The sequence below is a fragment of the Necator americanus genome, chromosome X, assembly GCF_031761385.1.
Source record: "Necator americanus strain Aroian chromosome X, whole genome shotgun sequence".
Classification (NCBI taxonomy): domain Eukaryota; kingdom Metazoa; phylum Nematoda; class Chromadorea; order Rhabditida; family Ancylostomatidae; genus Necator; species Necator americanus.
In genome coordinates this window covers 4,603,676-4,625,837 of record NC_087376.1, presented here as the reverse complement: position 1 = coordinate 4,625,837, position 22,162 = coordinate 4,603,676, and the positions used below count along the sequence as shown (strand labels likewise).

Sequence of the window (22,162 nt, the reverse complement as noted above, 5' to 3'; positions counted from 1 at the left end):
ATGAAGTTTTCATTACGCTTCTATTCTTTGACCAGTGCTGTTCATTGTTTGTAGTGGGACATTTTCACGTCCTCTTTTTTGTGCTCCTATCCGTGCCTTCACTTTCCATCGAACCATTAGCATCATCATTTTAGCCGCTTTTCTAGAGTAGTATTATAAAATCATAAAGGAGACATGGAATTGAGTTTAGATTCAAATCCGAAGCGGTATATTGTCAGGAATATGAAGTAGGCATCGACTATGTTCAACCGTATGAGAGCGACACATCTGCTGTACATTCGTTCTCTGCTCGACACACACTCTCTCTTCTCTCTGCTCTGACTCAATCGAATGCGCGTCGCTCTCAACAGCTTGAGCCCTCGTAACCGATTAGAATTAGTTTGACTTGGATAGAGTTGAACCACGTGAAAATTTTCCCTTGAAGAAATCGAGGAGGCCTGCGGGATTTTTTAAAAAAACGGAAAAGTTTGGATGTATTAACCAATGAAAAATCGTCTGAATTGCACGATAACTTTAAATTGCTGCGGTAATACCGATCTAAGACATAAAGTAACGTACTCCGGTGTGAGCTTCTTCTCAAATTCGTACGCTCGTACATTATGTCCGCTCAGTCCATGTTCCCGTAGATCGGCTCCGATTTCTTCTTCAAGTCTTGTTAATCGTAGGCCTATTCGAGAATGTTGAAGGCACTAAATTTGCTAGAATTCGGTTTACATTCTGGACATATCCTTGAATAAATTGTAAGAATAATACAAATGTTCTGATGTTAATAGGTTGAAAACTATTAAAAACTTACAAAAAGAGTAATAAATCCTATTAACGCTGACCATAATGATACAACTATAACAGCAAGAATTTGTTTACAAATAAGCATAAAACCGCCACCATAGAGAATACCATTTTGTCGTCGAGTTAATTTCCACTGTGATTTAAGCAAAAATTCTCAAATAGTAATAAAAATTAGAAAACAATAGATTAAATTAAACTAACATTTAGCGCATCCTCATTTGCAAAAATTCCAACACTTATCATACCCCATATAGAGCCTATCACATGTACAGGAATGACACCGACTGGATCATCGACCTGGAAATTGTTGATGGAATCTTCAACATTCATCAAATTTAGAAGAATTGGTTTGGAACTCTTCTGGATTGGTTCTTTTGCAATTTATTTATCGTTTTTCTTTTAAAGACTCTATTGCAGGGAGATCTAGTATTTAATAAATAAAATATGTACATTCGAATATAATGCTCGTGGAAAGTTCTATGCATTATGATAAGATAGTATTTTATTTTTATTTTTGTTTTTTTTTAATTTCTTTAGTATATTTTATCACTTAAGACACCTTAAATAAGAGCAAAAAAAAACGGAACCTCTGCTAACTCAAGCAATGGATAGGACAATAGAGCAAATCCAGCCCCGAACGATCCCACTACATATGCTTGCCAGGGAGTAAAACAAGCACAACAAGCTGAAAAATGTAGTTTGTCAGCGATAGAGTAATGTAAAAGCAAAGTGAAGGTAGTTTAACTAAATCAGTTAATATAATTTTAATAATTATTTATTTACTTAATATCTAATAACTAGCATTTATTATAATTTTAATAATTAATAAAGATAAATATTTCTCTAATTTGTTTCTTTGGATTGTATCAGAAAGTGAGGAGAAGGAATAGAGTCTCGAAAAGAAGGAAAACATGTTAACTTTAAGAGAATGAAGAAAGGATCTCTGCAAAATGAAACAATGTGAGGATAACACATAGTAAAAAAATGTTGCAAAGAAGCAATACGAGGAAGACACATACGAAGAAATGAGGTAGTGAGGAAAATTTCACACGTGTACTAAAAAAAAGATTGAAAAATAGACAAATATTTAAAAGGACTAGAATGGAGTGGGAAATGACTAAAATGGATATTTGATTTAAAAAAAAGGTAATTTGGGGGAACTGCATAGAAAAGAAGTTGGCAAAAAAAAAGATGAGAAAGGTAGGAAAAAAGGATGAAGAGGAAAAAATAATGATAACAAGTAGTAATATGTAGCGATGCATAATAGCCCATGGAGCAGCGCAAGTACATTCTGAACATGTTAAGTGAAATTTTAAAATATTTTCTGACCTCTGGAGCAAATTACTACGAGAAAAATTCTAAATTGTAATTGTTCCCATTGCAGGGACATTCTATGTACGCGGATAGAGATATATTCGGTTCTGTTCATGTTGTACTAGGTCCCGTTTCTAACAAATTTCTCTTATTTAATTCATTTACAAATTTTTCTCATGGGTTCAGTACCATTTTCGGCGACGCAGAGTAGAAAGAAAAGAAAACAAACCTGAACTAGAAATTAATGAAGCTAACATTCCATCAATAAGCATATCAACTTCTATTCGTCTTGTAACAAATCTTGAAATAAGCAATGATGTTACACCACCTCCTGTTGAAGCCATTATTGTACCGACAGCTGATCTAAATTTAAAAATTGCGATTGAATTCTAGGAATATTCTAGGAAATTCTCAGGAATACAAAAAAATTTTTGTTAAATTCATTCACCTCGCTGCAAGATACCATTTTCTATGACTTACTCCATATGTTGAACCAGTGTTGAATGCTAGCCAACCCCACCACAACATGAAAGTTCCTGAAAAATCTTTTTTAAAAATCGTTGTTGGGAACGGAAAAACAATAATTATCCTTAAAAGAAATCAGGAAAAAAACTAGTGTGAAAATTAGAGGAGGTCAACATTTATGGTTGCTGTTGCATAGTGGTACTTTTTATAAGCATATACTACGAAATTGGCGGTGTTGGGATCATTGCATAAGTAAATAGAGGCAAAAGAGTAAAGAGTAGAGACTATTACTATAAGCATGACCATCAGCTCAACCCTGTCTAGTTATGCAGAATGATATCCGGGGGATGCAGCCCCGGTTGCACCCGTTTCTCCTACGATGCAACTCGATACGCGATAGAACACGAGCAACTTCGTGGTCGTTTGACTTTCGTAATCCAATAAACATCAATCAATTAAAGGCAGCTTACCAGGGTGTTTGACGTAGTACGGAACCCATAGCAAAAGCATAGAGTGTTTAGGTAGTAAATTAGGGAACTCAACGTGGTTCCGTTCATCTTTCACTAATCGTCGTAAAAACTGGCGTGGGAACGGCGTTTTGTCCCTACGAAATACGTTAGAACGCACTTCAATGCACACATTGGGGTCCCCTCAGCAGCCGATTCATTGGTTTCACTTGAGTCGGGTGGTGAGAAGACATAATTGATCCACGACCACTCGCACTTGGATGCGGCGCGTTGCAGTTGAAATCGTCGTGGAAAACGGCGTTTTCCGCACCGATTTTCACAACGATTAGGGAAAAGTCAGCGAAATTACGATGGGTTCCGTAATCTATTTCCAGATCTCTACGCTTTTGCTGTGAATTCCGCACCACAGTCAAAATCGTGATACGCTACCTTTATGCAGGAGCAGGAGCTCGCCAATGTGCACAATTTCAAGACACGTTGCGGACTTCCATCGTTCTAGTACCGGTAATAAAATCCGAACACCGTTAATGATCTATGATATGGTACGAATTTAATTGACTAAGTCAATTTCTAATAGGATCGAGTTCACTCATACGTCCTTAACTGTGTTAATTGAGGTCAATTTTCTGGGTTGTCCCGGTTTTTACGTTATTTATAATTCAGCAGTTGTCGGAGATCGAATGCTTAGTAGTAATAGTAAAGGTAATAGTAATGTACGAGTTAATAGCTCATATATAATGCATGGGGCATGCAGTTGAATAACGATGTTTTGAGCAGCACAGCGGGTGGAGAAATGCAGAAAAATGCCAATATACAAAGGCTATTACTGGCTTAATAACTCATATATGAAAAAAAAAGACGACAAAAACAAAGAGATTTTCTCTCCAGAAGAAAAATTAGGTGTTCATACTTAAGAAAATCCCGATAATAGCGCTAGAGAATGTTTATTTTTAAGGAGAAAGAAAGAAATCCATCATCCTTACCCACCTAGTATTGCATTCGTCGGATTACTCATTCGTTTCTTTCCCATTTTTCCAAAACGTTTTTGTCTTGGTTTTAAATAAATTGTAGCGATCATTCCAGAAATACCACCCACAAGATGTACCTGTAAATAATATTAAATAATAGACTAGTAAATTAACGAAAAGAAAAATCTACAATATTTTAAAATGTTCAATTTTTTTTTTCGAGAACCAACTTACGACACTACATCCAGCTGAATCAATCACACCAATCCTGAACAGTATTCCATTTTCACTCCATACCCAATGTGCAGGAATTGAATGTATTAGTGTCATAACGAAAGATATAATAATATATGCTTTAAGGCGTACTCGTTCTGCCATACCAGCTGAAAATATACGATTGTTAATTAGATGCTTAATTATTGTCATCATATAAAATTCCATATTTCATAACACACTATAATCCATGAACTGACGTCGCATTCACCTCAAGAACTCATTCTAATTCCAGCAATAAAAGAAAAGGAGAAAGAAATGGAAAAGGATACTTATTATCAAGAAGTTTTAAACTAAAGGTTAATCAACCTAAAATTAAGTGAAACGGTGATTCTGAATTTGTGCATGGTGACAATGAATCTTACGGTACTGAAGGCTATGATATGAAAGATTCCGAAGGCTTGTACTCTTTTGCAACAAAACGTGGGATATGTAAATAACCTCCTATAAACAAAAACTGTGCTCTGTACCATGCTATACAATAACGGGTTTATTCTACCATATGTGCGTAGCAAAAATCCAGGAACACGAAAGACGGATTCAACAGCGTTATAGGTGCGCCGCCACTACAGAGCAGTGAAATGGGGTGTGATGGGTCCCACGGCGATGAATTATTGCACCGGCTCCATGAAGAGATAGAATGGGCTGGGACAGGTCCCACTGTGTCGAGCGCCACTTTTGCTGCGGTACTGAGCAATAGCTCTATGAGTGGGTTTAAAAGAGCGAAAAGTAAATACGACATTGTGAAATGTTTCGTAGATAATTTCATGTGTTATGCTTCATCCATATTTACTCGTGCGCGTATCTATTTTTCTGGACGTTTGCCTCAAGTCAGTAACATCCTTTTCTCAGAAATTGGAAACACGTATCCAAACGGCTGCTTAAAGGCATCACCCCACGAATCTGAGGTGGTACAGATTTCAGGTGGAGTATTCGTATACGGCATCGCAAATTATGGAAAGAATGGTGATTCCGTCCATTTCTTTCTGATTGCCGTCAAAAACAGCCTGAAAGATACGGCTTCGAGCGCTCGAGTGCGCTATTTTCAACGAGTTCGATTGGAGCGCACCAGCCTTGTGCATACGCCGCATCTTCCGGATTGTTTTTTACGGCAATTAGGAAGAAATGGACGGAATCACCCCCCTCACCCTCTCTCTCCATAATGTACTATGCCGTATACGAATACTCCACCGGAAATCCGTGGATCCTCATATTCGTGGATTTGGATACCTTTAACTAGTAGCCAACAGATTATGTAATCTAACGTAGGACCTTATCGTTCCCGAATTTTCGCAGCATCAAAGGAATATAGGTGTAAAATCGAATACTCTTTGAATGAAGCACTGACGCACTTGAGTAGAAAACAATAGAGTCATCATTTCATTTTCGTTAGAAAAAAGTCGAATTTAACTTTACAGAAGATTTCACTACTTATGATTTCCATTGTTCAGTGAAGGTGAGCAATGAAAAAACCACAGGATTTTGATGTCCTGCGTTTCCCGGAAGTTAAAACGGCTTTTTATAAGTGCTCATTTCTCCTTCATCATACACAACAAAACATGTCCCTTTTTCAGTTTCAAACTTTTTTTGGTTCTTTTGAATAGTGAGTTGTGTTCTTGCAATGTATACTACTTTTAAATCCGAGGTTTTTTATTACACTCCAAGAACTCTGAGTAGTGCACTTGGATAGTGTGCATTTGGTATTGTAATTATGTGGAAATAGTTACAGGATGAGGAAATAGGGCCGAAATTATTGGTAAGAAATGTGCGATAGCTAGTAAAAAATTAAATAAAATAATTAAATTGAATAAATCAATAAATTCGCCGATGTTACGATTTTTTTGAACAGCATGAATAATGGTTATATGAGAGAAGAAAGATCTCGTCAAGCTGTTCACGAAAATCCATGTCAAAGAGGAGTTTTAAGGTATCATTAAAGTCAAGGTTGAACAATGTTGTAAATGGAAAAAAAAATCGAGTCATTACGACCAATAATCGTATACGGGAAGTAGGCTAACGTCGTAATTTACAGTTTTAAAACAGTGGTTGAGCTAACCATTATTTGGTTCAAATCACATAAGCACAGTAATAAAAAAAAATTGATGCTCCAATTTTATTGCATTAAATTTAAAGAGGTCGGTCAGTGCAGTTACTAGTGCGATCACTGTATTTTTATACTGTTTGCAATTCTCCTTTTTCAATAATCATTCAAAAATTTTCTTTCACTTCTGAAAACAACGCATAAATAACGTTTCTAGCAAAAAAAATTGATTTATTATTATTGTTAAATCAATTTGATACTATTTTTTTTTGACAAATCACTCTTTTTTTGTTGTTGAGGGATACTCAAAGTTCAAAAACATAGATGAACCTTAAGCATTTATTTATTATAGCTCATTCATAATTGTTCTTTATTCACACAGAGAACCCGTGTGCAAAATTATTTACCGTTGAGCCCAATTCATTTAAAAACTGGTCATAACACAAATACAAATAAAGAGCCACCGGAGACATTGGATATCTTTGATTCTTCTACACTGACTTTTTACCTAAAAAAAAAGGAAAAGTTTACAAAGAAGTGAATCTTAGATCGCTGAGAGCTCTTAATCACAATTACAAGTATCTGTCTAGGCTTTCAATTTATTTTTTTTTAATTTTTTTTCTCGAAGACGTCGAATTCATCGGCAGTTTCAAAGCTTATAACACACATAATTTCGAACACGATAATATCGGCAACTGTGTTACAGTATTAATGGCAAAGTCAAAAAAAAATGAGAGAAAAAGGAGAAATAAATGTTTCTGCGAAGAAATTTAGAATTAGGAGATTCTTTTGCTCGTTTCTTGCGCCAGGAAGACATTTAGATAAAATTAAACAATTTACCTGATACAATAGCTGAGGTAGTTGTAGCAAAGCTCATTTGATAAATAAACGATGCATAGGTCCAACCTTCCTGTAAATTTGATTGTTTGAAGTATTTACATAATCACACAGCTATTACTGTATTCTCATCCGTTGAAACAGGATCGAAAAAAAAGTCGCCGGTTCCAATAAATGCATTCTTGTAGTTAACACTTTGACCAAATGTGAAACCGAAGCCGAACATCCAGTAAGATAATCCTGAATAATTGACGAATATCTCAAGAAATAGGTGGATTCAATCTTAGTGCAAAATCTACCGCCAAAAATAACGTCAACAACATTTTTAACCATAATATTGACTTCATCCTTTGATGAAACTCGTCCGGATTCAAGTAGGCCAAATCCTTAAATGTTTAGGCATTATATCCTTGAAAACTTGTGATGAATATATTTTAATGGGCCCAAGTAACAATGGGAATCAGTGCTACCTCTATTTATCTCTGAACATTAGATTCGACATCTTTTTTTTTGAAATTTCAGAACAGTGAAGATTGCACCTAATCTCGCAAATTTTAAGACAATAATCAAGAAATTCTCAGTGTCTCTCCCAAAATATGATCGATTTTTCGACAAATATTAAATTCTAACACTTAATTTTGTTTGCTATAACAGAAGAGAAGTGGAAAAAAACTTCTTAGGTCTATAATCACTGTAGGATCTGCCTTACTTACTCTGTTTATGACACTGAAACTATATACATATGTTTCTTATAAAAATGTACCTGATGTCATTGTAAAGATGGTAAAACTTGCTGTGATTATCCAGACTCCATCATCCTAAAAATCTAGCGATATTTCATGTAATCTTCTGTCTGTTTACAAGGAACAACATCCCTTCACTGGCTCCTGCTATAAAATCGAACTCTTCTGGTTTTTTTTTTAATGTGTATATTATATGTTAGATAAAAAATATAAAACATTATATGAAATGGAACGGAGAACAGTACAACATTATGAGAGATGACATTTTTTGCCATGACAATTCTGGATAGTAATAATTAATGGAGTAAAATTCTAGAAATTTCTTTCCATTTTTTATTTAACAGTCGTATTTATTTATTTAATTTTTTTTTTCAAAGAATTTTCTTTTTGGGAGTCAGAATAAGTGTAATTCCAGCTATTGAGGCCAGTTTCTTCCCATATTGGTCCAAAACAATTACGAGTAAATACCAACAATAACTTTGCAGTAGGATTACTTAAAAAAAAGAAATAATATTCGTACCGTATTCACATGTAGTGTTGAGTTGTAACTCAGACATGAAAAATATGGACATATTCTTCACATTTTTTCCACAAACACTTTTTTTTACAATTTAGAGGAACACATAAACGGCAAAAAAAATACTTACAAACCTGCAATCCTTGATTATTATTATAAGCAATCATTGGCAATTCGCCAGGAGTAATATAACGACCGGATTCATTCTCGTTTAAAGACATTTAGCACTCAATACTCAGGACATGGACACATGACAACCAACTCCGGAAAACATTGGTAGGCGAGGAGGTTGAGACATATATGCTAAAGCTTCAAGGCGGGTTCGCTCGGTATTCAATAAGATATTAGGCAGGTATTTTCAATTAAAAATTGCATTGCTATGGGTAACGCTTTCCGAATATCAACAATGACGTTATAATTTTCTTCCGGTGTTCTGTTAATGAAGCAAAATAATCGAAGAAAAAAATTAAAAAAAAAAGAAAAAGAAAAAACTTGAATAATTTCCACCTATATGCGTTGGTGTGTATATCCCGGTTGGTTTCACTTTGAAAAATCAAATGTATTCCAGAGCAACCGAATTGTTAGCTATTTTTAGTCTCATTCAGCACCAAAAAGTTTTTTTTTACTACCAATGTCATTTTTTTGGGTAGTCAGGTAAAGAATCCACATGAAAACGTGGAATTATATGTCCTCGTCATTAAACTATGAACTTGATTTATTTATTGAAACGATAAAGTAAAAAGAAATTAAAAAACATCTCCGTGTAGGCTATATCTGATCAACGTTTTTATATATGAACTCTGTTTAGGATTTATTTCACTATGTTTTTTGCTTAAGTAAATTCAAATTTTTTCTTCCAAGTGAATTTCTTGGATTTTTTAATTACAGTAGCTTAGCTATATACATGAAAATTATTCTTCAACTACATTTTGGCGTAATTGTCTTCATCAGAATCTTCAAGTTTGAAAATAATGAAAACTTGAAAACTTAGCGGAATTCCGTTATCCAAGATAATTTTGCAAAATTTAGAATCGAATGTTGTTGAAGGTTAGCCACAAGAATAAAAAAATGCTAATTGATAAAACAAGGAAAGTGGTGCATTCCTGAATCATGGGTACAAGAAGTCGACGAAGAAAATCTGTGCTTTTTTTCTGAGTAGAATTACTAGAAGATCTAGCCATCTTCGTAGCTTTTTTTTCGTATTTTAGTTCAGGATGAAGGATAACAACATATCTTCCAGAGAAGTGCTTGTATTGTGTATTTTGTTGTCACTAGTGGTTGGAATTGCTTTTGAAATTTGCGTAAGACCAGCCATAGTCTTGTCAATTATAATTTATCAACAGAGATCACTTCCTCATAACGGATCGTAGTAGGATTATTGGGAAAGAGCAATAAAACAATCCCGAATATTCCCCCCAGGATCTGCTTCCGATCGCGTGAAACTTGATCCGAACACTATTCGAAACAGTTTTACGTTTATTCTGCAAAGAATTGGGAAGTTTGAAAAAAAGACATTTTCGGAAATATCGGAAAGAACATAAAGATCTGTAGTGCAATCACGTATCTATACGATATTTGCGAATGTTCAGTTTTCGGGGCGTTGACAGACAATGGGAAATGCCTCGGCAACGTATAAAAGGGAACAGTTCGGAAGTCGCAAAATCGGAAATCTTCAACATGAGAGACACTATTCCGCAAATCTCAAACGCATTCTCATTTAACCAAAACCATTTCATCCTTAAGTAGACCTTCTCTTCCTAAAAAAAAAAAAACGTCGACATAATAATAGTTATCTTTTATCCGCTTCTTTTTCTTCCAGGAAATGCGAAGTTTGCTGGTTTTGGCATTAGCCATAGATCTTAGTTATGCATCATTTTGTGGATCATCAGCTGTACCATTCAGTTTTGAGGTAAGATTTTATTTTCTTCTAAAGAATACACTTGTACGTATTGGAAATTTTGATCCTGTTTTTTAATTACAACATATTTTGGGCACTGCCGGATGGCCAACCCGTTCTTGGATGTGCAAGACCACTATGTTTTGGTTGGAACGAGAAAGGTGAACCTGCTACGGATGATGGTGGATTTTACAGGTAAATGTTGTTTTATCAATCGATTACTGATTTGAAATCAATATTTTGAACTCCACTCTTTCAGTACATCCACAAGGTTTTTTTTTTCCTTTGAGGAAAAATCTTTGTCTTTCCCTTAAGAAGGAAATATTTAGATAGACTTGAGTACTAGGATTTGCGAATGTAGAGAACACAAAGTTTTGCTAGAAGGAATATGAAGAGCTGCAGAAGTGGATGTTACCGTATAGATTCTGGATGAGAACACTTCAATCTCACCTGATTCATAACCGATTAATCTTCTTGCCTTTTTTGGATCTCAGAACTATTAATTTCGATTTTTTTTGTAAATAATCAGAATCCAACCAGGTCTATTGTTCCACGACTATTTATTAATTCAGAATCTGAAGAATTGTCTACAGTCAAGTCTAATGGGATGTATTTTATTAGTGCGATGTTTCAGGATCAAAAAACATCCTGATGGTTTCATGAGGAGGGATGTACTGTCTGCTACTCCGTTCGATCACCGTGATCCTCGATATTTTCAGCAGCAAATAGCGGTGAGCTTTTACGCACATTCTATTACCATACCATTACAGTATTAGAAATTTGTTGTAAGAAAAAAATCAAATAAAAGTTAGATCGTTTATCAGAATTTTACAAAAGAAATACCAAGGTGATAAACATTTTTGATATGGACAAAACTCAGATTGACGACCGTCCTTTATGGATAATGCTGATGTCAATTTGAAAAAAAAACAGGATAAATTTATTTTAAATTTCAGGACTGTGAACCAACATTCCAATCGCAGTCATGCGAAGGAGATAACCAATGGGTAGCCGGTATCGCACCATTAATGAACGTATCTGCTTTCCCGTAAGCTTCGTAGTTTTTGGATTGGAAAAAAAAACATGAAGTTTCATTTCTTCCAATTCCTAGAATTGTTGTGCAGTGTTGTACGTTTGAACCTTTACGGCTTTCTTCGGATCGAGGGATTGCGACCATAAATCCTGGACAAATTGTTGTCGGAGGAGAAGTGAGTTGATTCTCGCGTTTTTAAGGCGATTTAACAAAAAAAAGGAAATTTTTTTAAGGTGGCAAGAAATGGTACACAGTACGCTTTCGATTACATCAGTAACATAGAAAAGGTTGTGAGTCTTGACGGAGGTGTCAGATATGAGGTATACGTTCGTAGATTCACATGTTTGCCTCCTGCTGAACCGAAAAAACATGGTGAGTTCAAAGAGAGATTTGAAATCCTGAAATCATGCCTTCAAAACTGTTCAACTTTCAGTTACTCTACCAGGACCTGCTGTTCACAATGCTGAAGAATTTAGACGATCTCCACAACATCACAAAGCTTTCCAGGTAAGATTCTGGAGCAATAGATGGATATTCTGGGGTTTCCAGAACCTCAGATTTGTTCCTCATTCAATCATATAAGCGTGTAAATGGGGAATTTTACTGATTAGCTGAACAAAGAAAAAATCCGAGTGAAGAATTCCTGAAACTTCTCTCAAACCCATCGAAGCTTCACATTTTCAGGCTCCTAATGTACCTTTGAATAATCCGATTCAAATTCCATCAGCACAGCCATTACAGCCTCCAATGGGAAATGTCAGTATCATATTTAAAATAGTTATTCTTTACTGGTAATGCAAAACATTATAGGTAATCGAAGGACCTTTTAGTGAAGGTGAAAATGTTGTAGTCGAAGAGGTTCTCGCTCATGATGGAATCGAAGTTGGTACAACTACTGAGGTATATAACATTAAACGTTTACATTTTATAATATTTAAAACATTTTATTTGTAGCTACCTCCGATACAACCTCAACCTCAACCTCAACCTCTATTCCCACAGCAACAATTTGTGGTTGGTAAATAAAATAGTAACAGTTATAGTGTAATTTTTTTGAATATTTCAATTATTTCAGCCTGAACCCATTTATTATCCACCTGTAGCTCAACCTCAACCTGCTTACTACTCAACCGCAGGAGGCTATTACTGTTTTACTGGTGATACCAAGGTAGCGACTTTAAACCTAGAAAAAATTTAAAATGGTATTTTAAAACATAACGACAACCTTACAATTTCGTCCCACCTTAAAAAAGAGGGATTTACCATCCTTGAATACTCAATACCCGGAGGATACAAAAGTAGTCAAATGGATATTTGTCCGGAAATTCTTCTAGATAGGTGATATTTGATTTCATTATCTCACTGAAATTTATTCCTAGCATTGAATCCGGTTTTATATGGCGTTCTCGGAGAAATGAAACCGCACGGAACGTTTTGCGTCCTAGTTTTCCAATTTCGCTTTTGTCCTAAGAGCCGCTAAAACCGCCTCTGAGGACTGATAAATTCCAGAAAATTGAGACAAGACTGATCAGATCATGAAACAAGGGATCTTTGGAAAATACTGAAGAATCTTACCAACTAAATAAACAAAAACAAACGATTTAATGATGTACGATTCAAGGTCCGCCTCATTGATGGAATTTACAAACGTTTGGATGAACTTGAAGTCGACGATTGGGTGCAGACATTGAAGGACGCAGAGGTATTTTGACTCCATATACAATTGTGCTTAAATTGAAAATAAGAAAGTACATTGAAAATGTTCCGAGTAAATATTGATGAGCATTGGTCCCATCGGGAAAAGGATATGGTCATTTAAGGTACAATATGCACCTGTTTCATTTTGGCTTCACAGAGTACCTCATCAACAAGCCGAATTCCACAAGTAATCATTTGTCGGCGTTCTTACACTTTTAGCAACACATAATTGCTAAACATTTCAGGATTGAACTGTCGGATGGAAGTGAACTCAAACTAACAGCAAAACATTTTATTTACAAGACAAATTGTTTAAATTTTGGTAAGGAGGTAAGTATCACGATCACAAAGGGTACGGATTTTTCTTCTGATGGACAAATGTTTATTTAGGTAACCACAGGAAAAATATCTCAACAAGCAGTATTTGCTGATGAGGTTACTGAAGGAGATTGTCTCTACAGAGTTACGGAGGTGAGATCGATTTGAGTGTTCTGGATGTATAATCGACTAATATTTCTAGTTAATTTCTACCGTATTACATATTTGTCAGCTAAGTACAAAGTCACTCCTTGTGATTTTTTTAATCGATAACCATTTTTTTTTCAATGGAAGCCTATAGTGTAGTCTACCAAAATCTCAGAGGAATCAGAGGAAAACATTGGAGGACACCTCTTGCTATGGGAGGATCTATTCTGATGAAGGACTATTAAACTAACTATTAACTCTGTATTGGAAAAAATCTGAAATTTGCTCCGATTCCACCAATCAACATTTTGCTGCCCCGCCCACTCTAGGCTGCAGCAACCACTCAGGGGGTAGTACGAGCGACCTTTTACTTTTTACCTTCCATCCTGTATATAAAACCGTTAAAGATGCATGTTTCTATCTTCAAGAGAGCGAAAGGAAACAGTTTAGCCTACCAAAATAAATTGCAAAAACATGTAAGCTCTTTATATAAGTGAAATAAGCTGTCATGAAACCTATCTTCTAATCCATAGTGTTATGGATGGGCGGGTGATTTGATGGGATCAAGAAGTGGACGCATGTTTTATGGTTTAGACTAAACCAGTTTCGTGGACACAAAAACCATTAGCGGAGGAACACTTTTCTATTTCTGATCCAATCTTTTCAGGATGAACAGATAATCACCGAAAAGGTGATGAGAGTGTCTAAAGTGAAAGAAACAGGAATTTATTCGCCAATGACATCGAACGGAAAGGTACACAACCGCTTTCTTTGTTGTCATTAACATCGCAAAAAGGAATCTGAATGATTTTTTCTCCTAAAATCCAGGTTATTTTCAGATCATTGTGAACGGTATATTTGCTTCTTGTCACAATATTGTGGAGAGTTATTCGCTTCAAAACACATTCTTCTCTGTAAGCTACCTTTTAAAAAATAATTAGAGCATTCGTGTACACCACCAAAATCCGTGAATTTTTCAGTATGTGGACACCTTCCGACAATGGTATTCGTCCATTTTTGGAGCTCACACAGAAGTGGTACGTTCAATTGTTCTTAACTATTTACTATCAAAGGATACAAACAGGATATTTCCATGCTAATTATCATTTATAGGCTGACCTACCACTCGGTATGGATACCCTAGTAACTATGATGGACTACGTGATACCGAAAGATCTTGTCACCATGTAAAAAATATTTTACTACGAGTAACACTACACTAAGTCTAGTAATTTATTAAAGGAATTTTGTGTTAATGAATTACAAGAAACAAAGTCGAGGTCTAACTAAATTTGGGTAATTTTAAATGGCATTATTTAATAAATTAATAATTCGAAAGTTGTATTACAGGACATGCATTTAAGGGATGTAGATTTTCGTTGAAAAAAATTTGAAGTGCATAAAATAGTGGAGTTAAAACAATAGCGAGGATAAAAGCGGATGTTCGGCCACTACGTCAGGATACACATACTTGGTACTGTGTGAATCAAGCGAAAACAACAATGAACCTAATTATTTTGAAAGAAATCCGCCTGTAAAAACAAACAAGGCAAGAGAAACAAGACAAGTAAAACAGAGATGATGTAGAAGATGAGAAAGGAAATAAAAATGGAGGATAAATAAGGAAAACAACGGGAGAACAAAAGGAATAACGAGAAAGAAACTGTAGAGGAACAGGATAAGATATCAGAACTTATGTAGTTACATAAAAATCAGGAAACCTATGCTCCACTTCCGTCCTCTATTTACTCCAAAATTTGAAGATCGTAATCCCTTTTGTTTCTTGTACCACGACTTGTTGTGATATTTTTCTCATCTCTTTTATGGTGAAAATACGTGAAACATCTTATAGCATTCACTTTCATGCTTTCTACGGGATGATTTTTCTGAAACACCGGAGGGATTATTTACCCCCTGCACCACTTTGGATTTGGCATTAGCACTGGTCCGAGAAGCGGAGACTCTCGCAGCCGGGTGTAAGTTTAAATGCGAGTGGAATTAGCACCTGGTAGAACGACAATGAAACAAAAATTTGCAAAGAGTGGTCACGAAAATCCGCACTTTGTACGTCCCTTTAAAGGCATCACCCCATGAATCTGAGGTGGTGCAGATTTCAGGTGGAGTATTCTTATAAGGTATAGTAGATTATGGAGAGGGGATTGATTCCGTCCATTTCTTCCTAACTGCCGTGAAAAAAATCCCGGAAGATTCGGCGCCGCACAAGGCTGGTGCGCTCCAGTTAAACTCCCTGGAAAAATAGCACGCCAGAACACTTGAAGCCGTATCTTCCGGGCTGTTTTCTATGGCAATTAGGAAGAAATGGACAGAATCACTCTCCTCCCCATAATCTACTATGCCGTAAACGAATACTCCACCTGAAATCCGTACCACCTCAGATTCATGGGGTGATGCCTTTGAACCAAAAAGCGAACTTCAGAAAACAACCTGATGAGTCGATTTGTGTTACGCTTCACGGTAGTACTCAGAACAGCCAACATCACGTAAGGAGTTGCACACATGGAATGTACTCACCAACTAAATAAATAAAAAGGTGACTTCAGGTGAACGTGCTCAGGGGGACATGACACCTATTGAGGAAGTTGGGATACAGTTCCAACCAAACTCCAGAAACAAGTCTTTGCGTAGATTTCCTGCTTTCAGTTCCCTGACCGCATGAAATCGAGCGACGACGGCAAATGTAGCTTGTCGTTCACTGTAATTCCAATATCTCCTGCAGTAGTATCCAGCAACAACTCGTTTAGTTTACATAAGTTGGAAAGGATTCCAAGTGATTTCACGTGATAGGACTGTAATGGTTTGCGATAGTGCTTGAGTCATATCGTGTTCCTCATCGAAGCAATCATAACCAATGACTACATTCTAGAAGACTGATTCTTGTTGAACCTCTTCCTAAGAGGTTTCTGGCTTTTCTTTGATGACGTCGCTGGTATGTGCTGTATTATGTACTTTTTGGTAAACCACTAAGCACAATCTACACATAGAGTTCGTCCTTTGCCCCATCGTTGTTGTCGATATTCCGTTGGTAAGACTCAGGAATACTCTCCATATGCGAATCCGTTGACTGAGTATCGCTTGGCTTGTCACTTAACTCTGTCGTTACCTTGGCTGTAAGTTTCAAGTTTCAGCAGAACATCTTTCTGGTATGACCTCTTCTCGTCCTTTTCTTCTTGAGAGAGAGCGTCGCGAAGTCAGATTGCGTTGGTCACAAATGTTACATATCCTCAGGGCACAATTATCTCAGAATCTTATCCAAGAATTTTTTAGTCGCTGGTAATCTAAAAAATAAGTGCTTTCATAAAAGTCTTTCACAGGTCGAAAAAAAAAAACTAGATAGATCTCGTCATATGAGTCGATTGATGTGCACATGTAATGATATAGAGCAATATAAATGAAGTTTTGAAATAAAAAAAACGAACAAAAAACACTGATTAGCGCTTTTTTTCGTTTCCAGGCGAACTACCGTGCCTACTACCGTACAGAACCGAATGCGGATTATGAATAATCTTAAACATCCACTTGTAAACTGTGGAAGAGGTACGCAGTGAGAGACTCTGTACAGAAATATCAGTAGTATACAAGTGAATGAGAGGAAAACACTAAGAACAAGTTAGAATTTGTAACCTGCGTCTTAGGTCTGCTATAGAACTATCAAGCTTAAATTAGAAATGGACGCATAATTACCAGAAAAACCGTAAAAATTCAAATCCAGATATACGTTCATAACAAGTGCGAGTGGGCGCGAATTTCAAGTTGTAAGGAATTAGCATTAACGTGCTCCAACGAAGATTTTCGTATAACCTGTCCTTTAATTGACGATGATCCACGCAAACCGCTGCATTTCCCTGCTTTGGTTATTCTCTTTCATTTTTTGTTTTTATTTTATTGTTTATTTGTTGCTTCAGGATTAATAATATGCGTTGTATACTTAAATTGCTAGTGAAGACTGGGGAATTCCTTGCAGGCTCAACGATTGTTGGATCCGAGGGATATTTTGTTTGAGTAGTCTAACTAGATGTTACGATGTAAAGGTCACCGAGCATTTCTTTAATTTTCCTCCTAGAAATGACTCTTTTTAATGTTTTTCAGTGTTGTAGTCATTGTAGGAAGTTTCTTACCATATTGATCGTGAAGCCACATCCACGCAGAAGTGTACAGAATACTTCTGTAGGTCGTTTTCAGACTTAATTTTGTTTCACTCCTTATCATTATCGAGATGAATTCTTATTTAAGTAGTTATAAGTAGTTGGAATGAAACTAGAAACGTTAGGAGCTCCTATGAAAATCCTTGTGCTTCATTTTTGTGTACGAGATGGTCTAATACGTTATTATTTTCACCATGTGGGCTAGTAGTGCTAGGATATATATTAGTAATGGAGTATGCAAAGTAAATGAATCCTTTCTTTGGGATAATGAACGTTTTGAAAGGATTTTTTGACCTATTGATTATGAAGGCAAATCTACGCAAACGTGCACGATGTAGTTCATATTGTCATTTCTAAGTTGATAACGTTTTAATCATGATCTTCTCCTGTACGGCTATTTATCAAATTAAATTCCTATTTTTAGTGGTTCAAATGAGACGCTAATGTGATCACGGTGATGAAGGTGCCATGGCATGCTATATCGATCATCAATTGTTTCACTTCCTTGAGGGACAACTTCCTCATATTCGTCGTCGTTTTCTTCATGGTTTAGGACATGCATTAGTGAATAAAGTTTGGTCCGGTCATTATTCTCTACAACAACGTATTATTCGAATGCGGGAGGAACAAATTGCTCTTGAAAGGTTCTCTTTTTTCACGTCACTTTTTTTTGTTTTTTCATACTTGATAATGTTACTTTATCTCGAATGTATGGCTGAACAAGGCAATCCAGAAGAATTTTGGTGTGCCAGTTCTGTGCTTAATTTCATAGAGCTTTGAGAGGAACGCACAATGTTTATTGATTGGAATACTTAGTAGTATTTGTTGCATAAATTCATCAGTCTTGATGTTAACTTTGTGGGTTGCTTACAGTATTATATGGTCAGTTATTTCCAAGATAGTATTCAAGAAACAGTTCTCAAGAAAAATTGGAAATAATCGCCTAGGTGAAGTTTTTTTGTGTACTTGCGCTCACTCCAGGTTTTAGGCCGTAACATGAAATTTCTTCAAAAAAAAAAAAAAACTTTTTTTCTGTCGACTTCACTGTTTAAAGTACTTTGAAATTCGCAGAAGAGTCGTGGATTGACCGTTACTCCCCTACAGAATGCTTTCGATTAGTAGTGTTCTCTAAAGTGCTGCTCTTTCCTCGACCATACCTTTTTTTACGCTACTGATGTACTTGCTTCAAAAAAAAAAACAGTTCTAACGTCACATTGCTATTCAACTTTTTTAGACCTTAATATATGAGTTGGATGTTTAAGTGGTACTTCAATTCTATCATTGAATCCTTGTATTTTTATATTTTCGTTATTTTTCAGAACTCTTTATCAAAATCGTCGTCACTACTTAAGTACACTTCAACAAGATGCTCAGATTGAGGAGAAGATGTTGGATCACGACAATTATATTGCCACTATTTTAGATGACGTAGGTTTTTAATTTTTGTGTGTTGCTTAGTAAAAGTAGAGACTGATACGGAATATCCTTTCCTTTATGCAACTATCTTTTCCAATTTTTTTTTCAGTATTTCAAAAGACAACAACTTCAACTTACCGAAATGATGATACCCGGCTTTTCAATTACGGATGATCCATTGGATATAGAAATTCAAATGCTTATTCTAGAATTTATGTTACAAGTACGGTAAGTTCATTCGAATTTTTTTTTCTGAAATATGTAATGCCGTTTTATCCGAATTGCTGTTACAGGCTTCCTGAGCCTTTACCAAGTACACAGCCACAAGGATCGGCAGCTCCCATTGTTTATGTACAGCTATCATAATGACGTTCTTTTAAAAAGTGTGTTTTAGGCATCAGTGTTCAAGCTTCGCTTTCTCATAAAGGTGCTTCCAGGGTATCCTTACAGCTTTCAACTGACTTTTTTAGTTTTGCTGTTTTTAATCACCGCATTTCTTTATTTTATGGCCTATAAGTTGAAATCCTAGTCTTTGTGCTGTAAATAAATTATTTTATTTCGAAGTGAGCACATTGGAACAGATGTGAATAGGATTTTATACTTATGCTTCTTCAGCTACTCGTTTATATATAAAGTAGCAGCGATTAGTTTTGGGAAATCGAGCACTGCATACACTGTATTTTTCTTATCCACATGTCACTTTCCCGGATAGTCGCGATGAGTGTTCGATTAATTACATAGAAGATCAGAGATCTATACACATTCATTCAGTTGAAAATTTCGCGTTTTCAAGTAGAGGGCACTCGAAGATTCCTGGTGCTGAGGCACAAACCAATAAATGTGGCGATAAAAGAAACAGTTTCATTCAAGTCGACATAATTGTACTGCGATATACGTAGGTATTTCAGTCAGAAACTTTAATTCTGAAATTCTGAATGCTATAAACATGATAATGAGGTTTACAGTAGGAGCTTGTTTTTGTTTATTTGTAGAATTAACTCCTGATCTACATATTCTTTGATACTTGAATTAGCTGTCTATGTGGAGGACGGCTAGTGCTACTAAGTATAGTGCTACAACTATATTTAATCAATTTGTAAAATTAACAATAATATTTTGAGAACAGTTACCGCTTCCACTTGCAACGCTCGATAATCCTTGGAGTTTTCGCGTAAGGATCCCTTTTTTGTTATGATCAAGAGTAATTGAATAGCCTTTTCATAGATCACTTTGTTATTTAATTACACGTTTTAGAAAACACTTCCCTGACGTAAGTGTTCCCTTCGGGCACGTTGTGGAGATGCAATAACCATAGATTGTGCATAATATGCGTAATTGGCGCAAATAGTTCCTCCTAGAGTTGCTTCTAGAGTCTCTAGAATGTCCTAATTACAATATCACATTAATATCTCGACTTTAGTTAACCAGCGAAACTGATATTATTGCCTTCTGACGCGATTCCACGCTTCTTCGCCAAGGTGTGTCGCGCTTGAACATAGGACTGCCCAAATTTCTCGATCTTCAGCAAATCCTTGCACAGAATCAAACCATTCGCCGCTAATCCATAATCCATATCTTGCGAAACCTTATGTCTCGCCTGAACCCCCTATCCACGCCGAGTGTCCTCAACTCCTCCTTCACCACCTCAGTCTAAAACTCCCGTTTTCTCCAGGTAGCCTTTTCCATTTTGAATCCGACAAACTCCACAGAACACAGTGAACACTGAACAACAACCACTTTCGATGGATGCACAGGATATTGATACCTTTCACGTGTCACCCGTTGGTAAACCAAACCGACTTTTGTGTGAAGATCTTTATTTTTAGCCTAGGCCAAAAGTTGTCAAAGAACCATCTATGCGGGTACACTTCTGTCCGCTCAAAATCCTCTCCATCACCGTAGACGATGTGACCCGAATCTCCGGTTCATACATCATGATGGGGCGGGTTGCGCATAAGTAGACTCACAGTTCGACTTCGCTGGTGATGGGGACCACAAGCATTTCGTTAAGAATTTGGAAGCAGAGGCGGCCTTAGCGCATCCTTGCTGAATATTCTTTTCCTGACTGTCATTAATCTTCAGCAAACAGCACAGATAACAGAACTCGAGGCGACTTCGTTGCCCACTGTGATTCCCGCTTGAGGTCTCGAAGAGGCCCACATCTTGCATCTACGAGGGCGCAGATGTAGTCCATAAACTGGAGGTGTTTTTGATATGAGATCTATAGCATGTTGAAGTCTCGTACTGCTTTCCGCGAATATCACAGTATCGTCAGCTTACGATAGATCGGTTAAGGAGCACCCTGATGGTGCTAAGATGATACCGGTTTGTCCTGATCGACTGTTCGCATGATGTCGTCGATGACGAAGTTGAACAGAGAGGGTCCTGTCACACCTTCTTGTCTCATTCCACTTAACCACTTCAAACGGTGTTACATTCGGCTGGTGTTCGAACTACAGCAGCTGTATGCTGATTCATGTCATCGAGTAGATGAGCGAAGTTTCCTGATATTCAATCAGTGCAGTGCGGCCTGATACGAGGGTCTTGATGAGGAGAGGCGAAAGTCAAAGTCCAGAAAGGCCAATTGCGCTGGGTTAGAATACCAGATGTCGATCACTCTCCTGACGAAGAAGGTCAGGTAAGTCGTAGATCGTAGAACGTAGAATACCAGATGTCGATCACTCTCCTGACGAAGAAGGTCAGGTAAGTCGTAGAACAGGACGAAAGCCGGCTTGTCCGTCAAGGGTGGTTTCTTCGCGATGTTTGATAAGCCGACCTATAATGATTCGCTCTAAGACTTTGTACGTTACATATCACACTACATTACACATCCGTGATGTATAACTTCTTGCTTAAGGGAATTGTTATAGCGTTAGTTAGTGTGTCTACGAGGCAGGTATCCTCTCAATGTTGATCCACATTGAACGGATGATCTTTGTCATCTCACGAATGCCGAACGGAGGATGATAGTTCAGCATTTTTGCGCTGATTCTATTATTTCCACTAGATCATTCATTTTTCATCTTTTGGATACAGGCTATACCCAAACCTATGAATCGGTCGGTGGTTCCTTGTT

At 36.6% G+C, this 22,162-nt stretch overlaps 3 protein-coding genes across 6 annotated transcripts; 1 reads left to right on the top strand and 2 right to left on the bottom strand.

Moving 5' to 3' along the window:
* Nucleotides 1–12: 12 nt before the first annotated feature.
* Nucleotides 13–8,635, bottom strand: RB195_021481 (uncharacterized protein; the record flags this gene model as incomplete). The annotated part of the gene is made up of 9 exons (XM_064208237.1): nucleotides 13–142; nucleotides 559–689; nucleotides 797–922; nucleotides 991–1,086; nucleotides 1,377–1,474; nucleotides 2,333–2,466; nucleotides 2,552–2,639; nucleotides 4,023–4,140; nucleotides 4,238–4,381. The coding sequence occupies 9 exons, from the start codon at nucleotides 4,379–4,381 to the stop codon at nucleotides 13–15; spliced, it is 1,065 nt and encodes a 354-aa protein (XP_064064118.1).
* A 1,601-nt stretch (nucleotides 8,636–10,236) lies between these two features.
* On the top strand, nucleotides 10,237–19,452 carry RB195_021480 (uncharacterized protein; the record flags this gene model as incomplete). 4 transcript variants are annotated; one of them, XM_064208234.1, is made up of 22 exons in its annotated part: nucleotides 10,237–10,323; nucleotides 11,268–11,359; nucleotides 11,423–11,519; nucleotides 11,578–11,716; nucleotides 11,778–11,851; nucleotides 12,029–12,100; nucleotides 12,155–12,244; nucleotides 12,299–12,358; nucleotides 12,420–12,512; nucleotides 12,966–13,046; nucleotides 13,165–13,229; nucleotides 13,288–13,372; nucleotides 13,433–13,513; nucleotides 14,175–14,261; nucleotides 14,347–14,421; nucleotides 14,488–14,544; nucleotides 14,621–14,694; nucleotides 16,980–17,062; nucleotides 18,134–18,314; nucleotides 18,990–19,098; nucleotides 19,196–19,314; nucleotides 19,380–19,452. In XM_064208234.1, 22 exons carry the CDS (start codon nucleotides 10,237–10,239, stop codon nucleotides 19,450–19,452), a joined length of 1,974 nt encoding a protein of 657 aa, XP_064064115.1. The 4 variants fall into 4 exon arrangements, with proteins under 4 accessions (XP_064064115.1, XP_064064116.1, XP_064064117.1 ...); XM_064208235.1 differs by lacking the exons at nucleotides 16,980–17,062; nucleotides 18,134–18,314; nucleotides 18,990–19,098; nucleotides 19,196–19,314; nucleotides 19,380–19,452 and adding exons at nucleotides 17,490–17,556; nucleotides 17,632–17,692; nucleotides 18,095–18,114; XM_064208236.1 differs by lacking the exons at nucleotides 16,980–17,062; nucleotides 18,134–18,314; nucleotides 18,990–19,098; nucleotides 19,196–19,314; nucleotides 19,380–19,452 and adding exons at nucleotides 17,490–17,556; nucleotides 17,615–17,692; nucleotides 18,095–18,106.
* Nucleotides 19,453–21,018: 1,566 nt separating this feature from the next.
* On the bottom strand, nucleotides 21,019–21,255 carry RB195_021479 (uncharacterized protein; the record flags this gene model as incomplete). The annotated part of the gene is made up of 1 exon (XM_064208233.1): nucleotides 21,019–21,255. The coding sequence occupies one exon, from the start codon at nucleotides 21,253–21,255 to the stop codon at nucleotides 21,019–21,021; it is 237 nt and encodes a 78-aa protein (XP_064064114.1).
* Nucleotides 21,256–22,162: the final 907 nt, after the last annotated feature.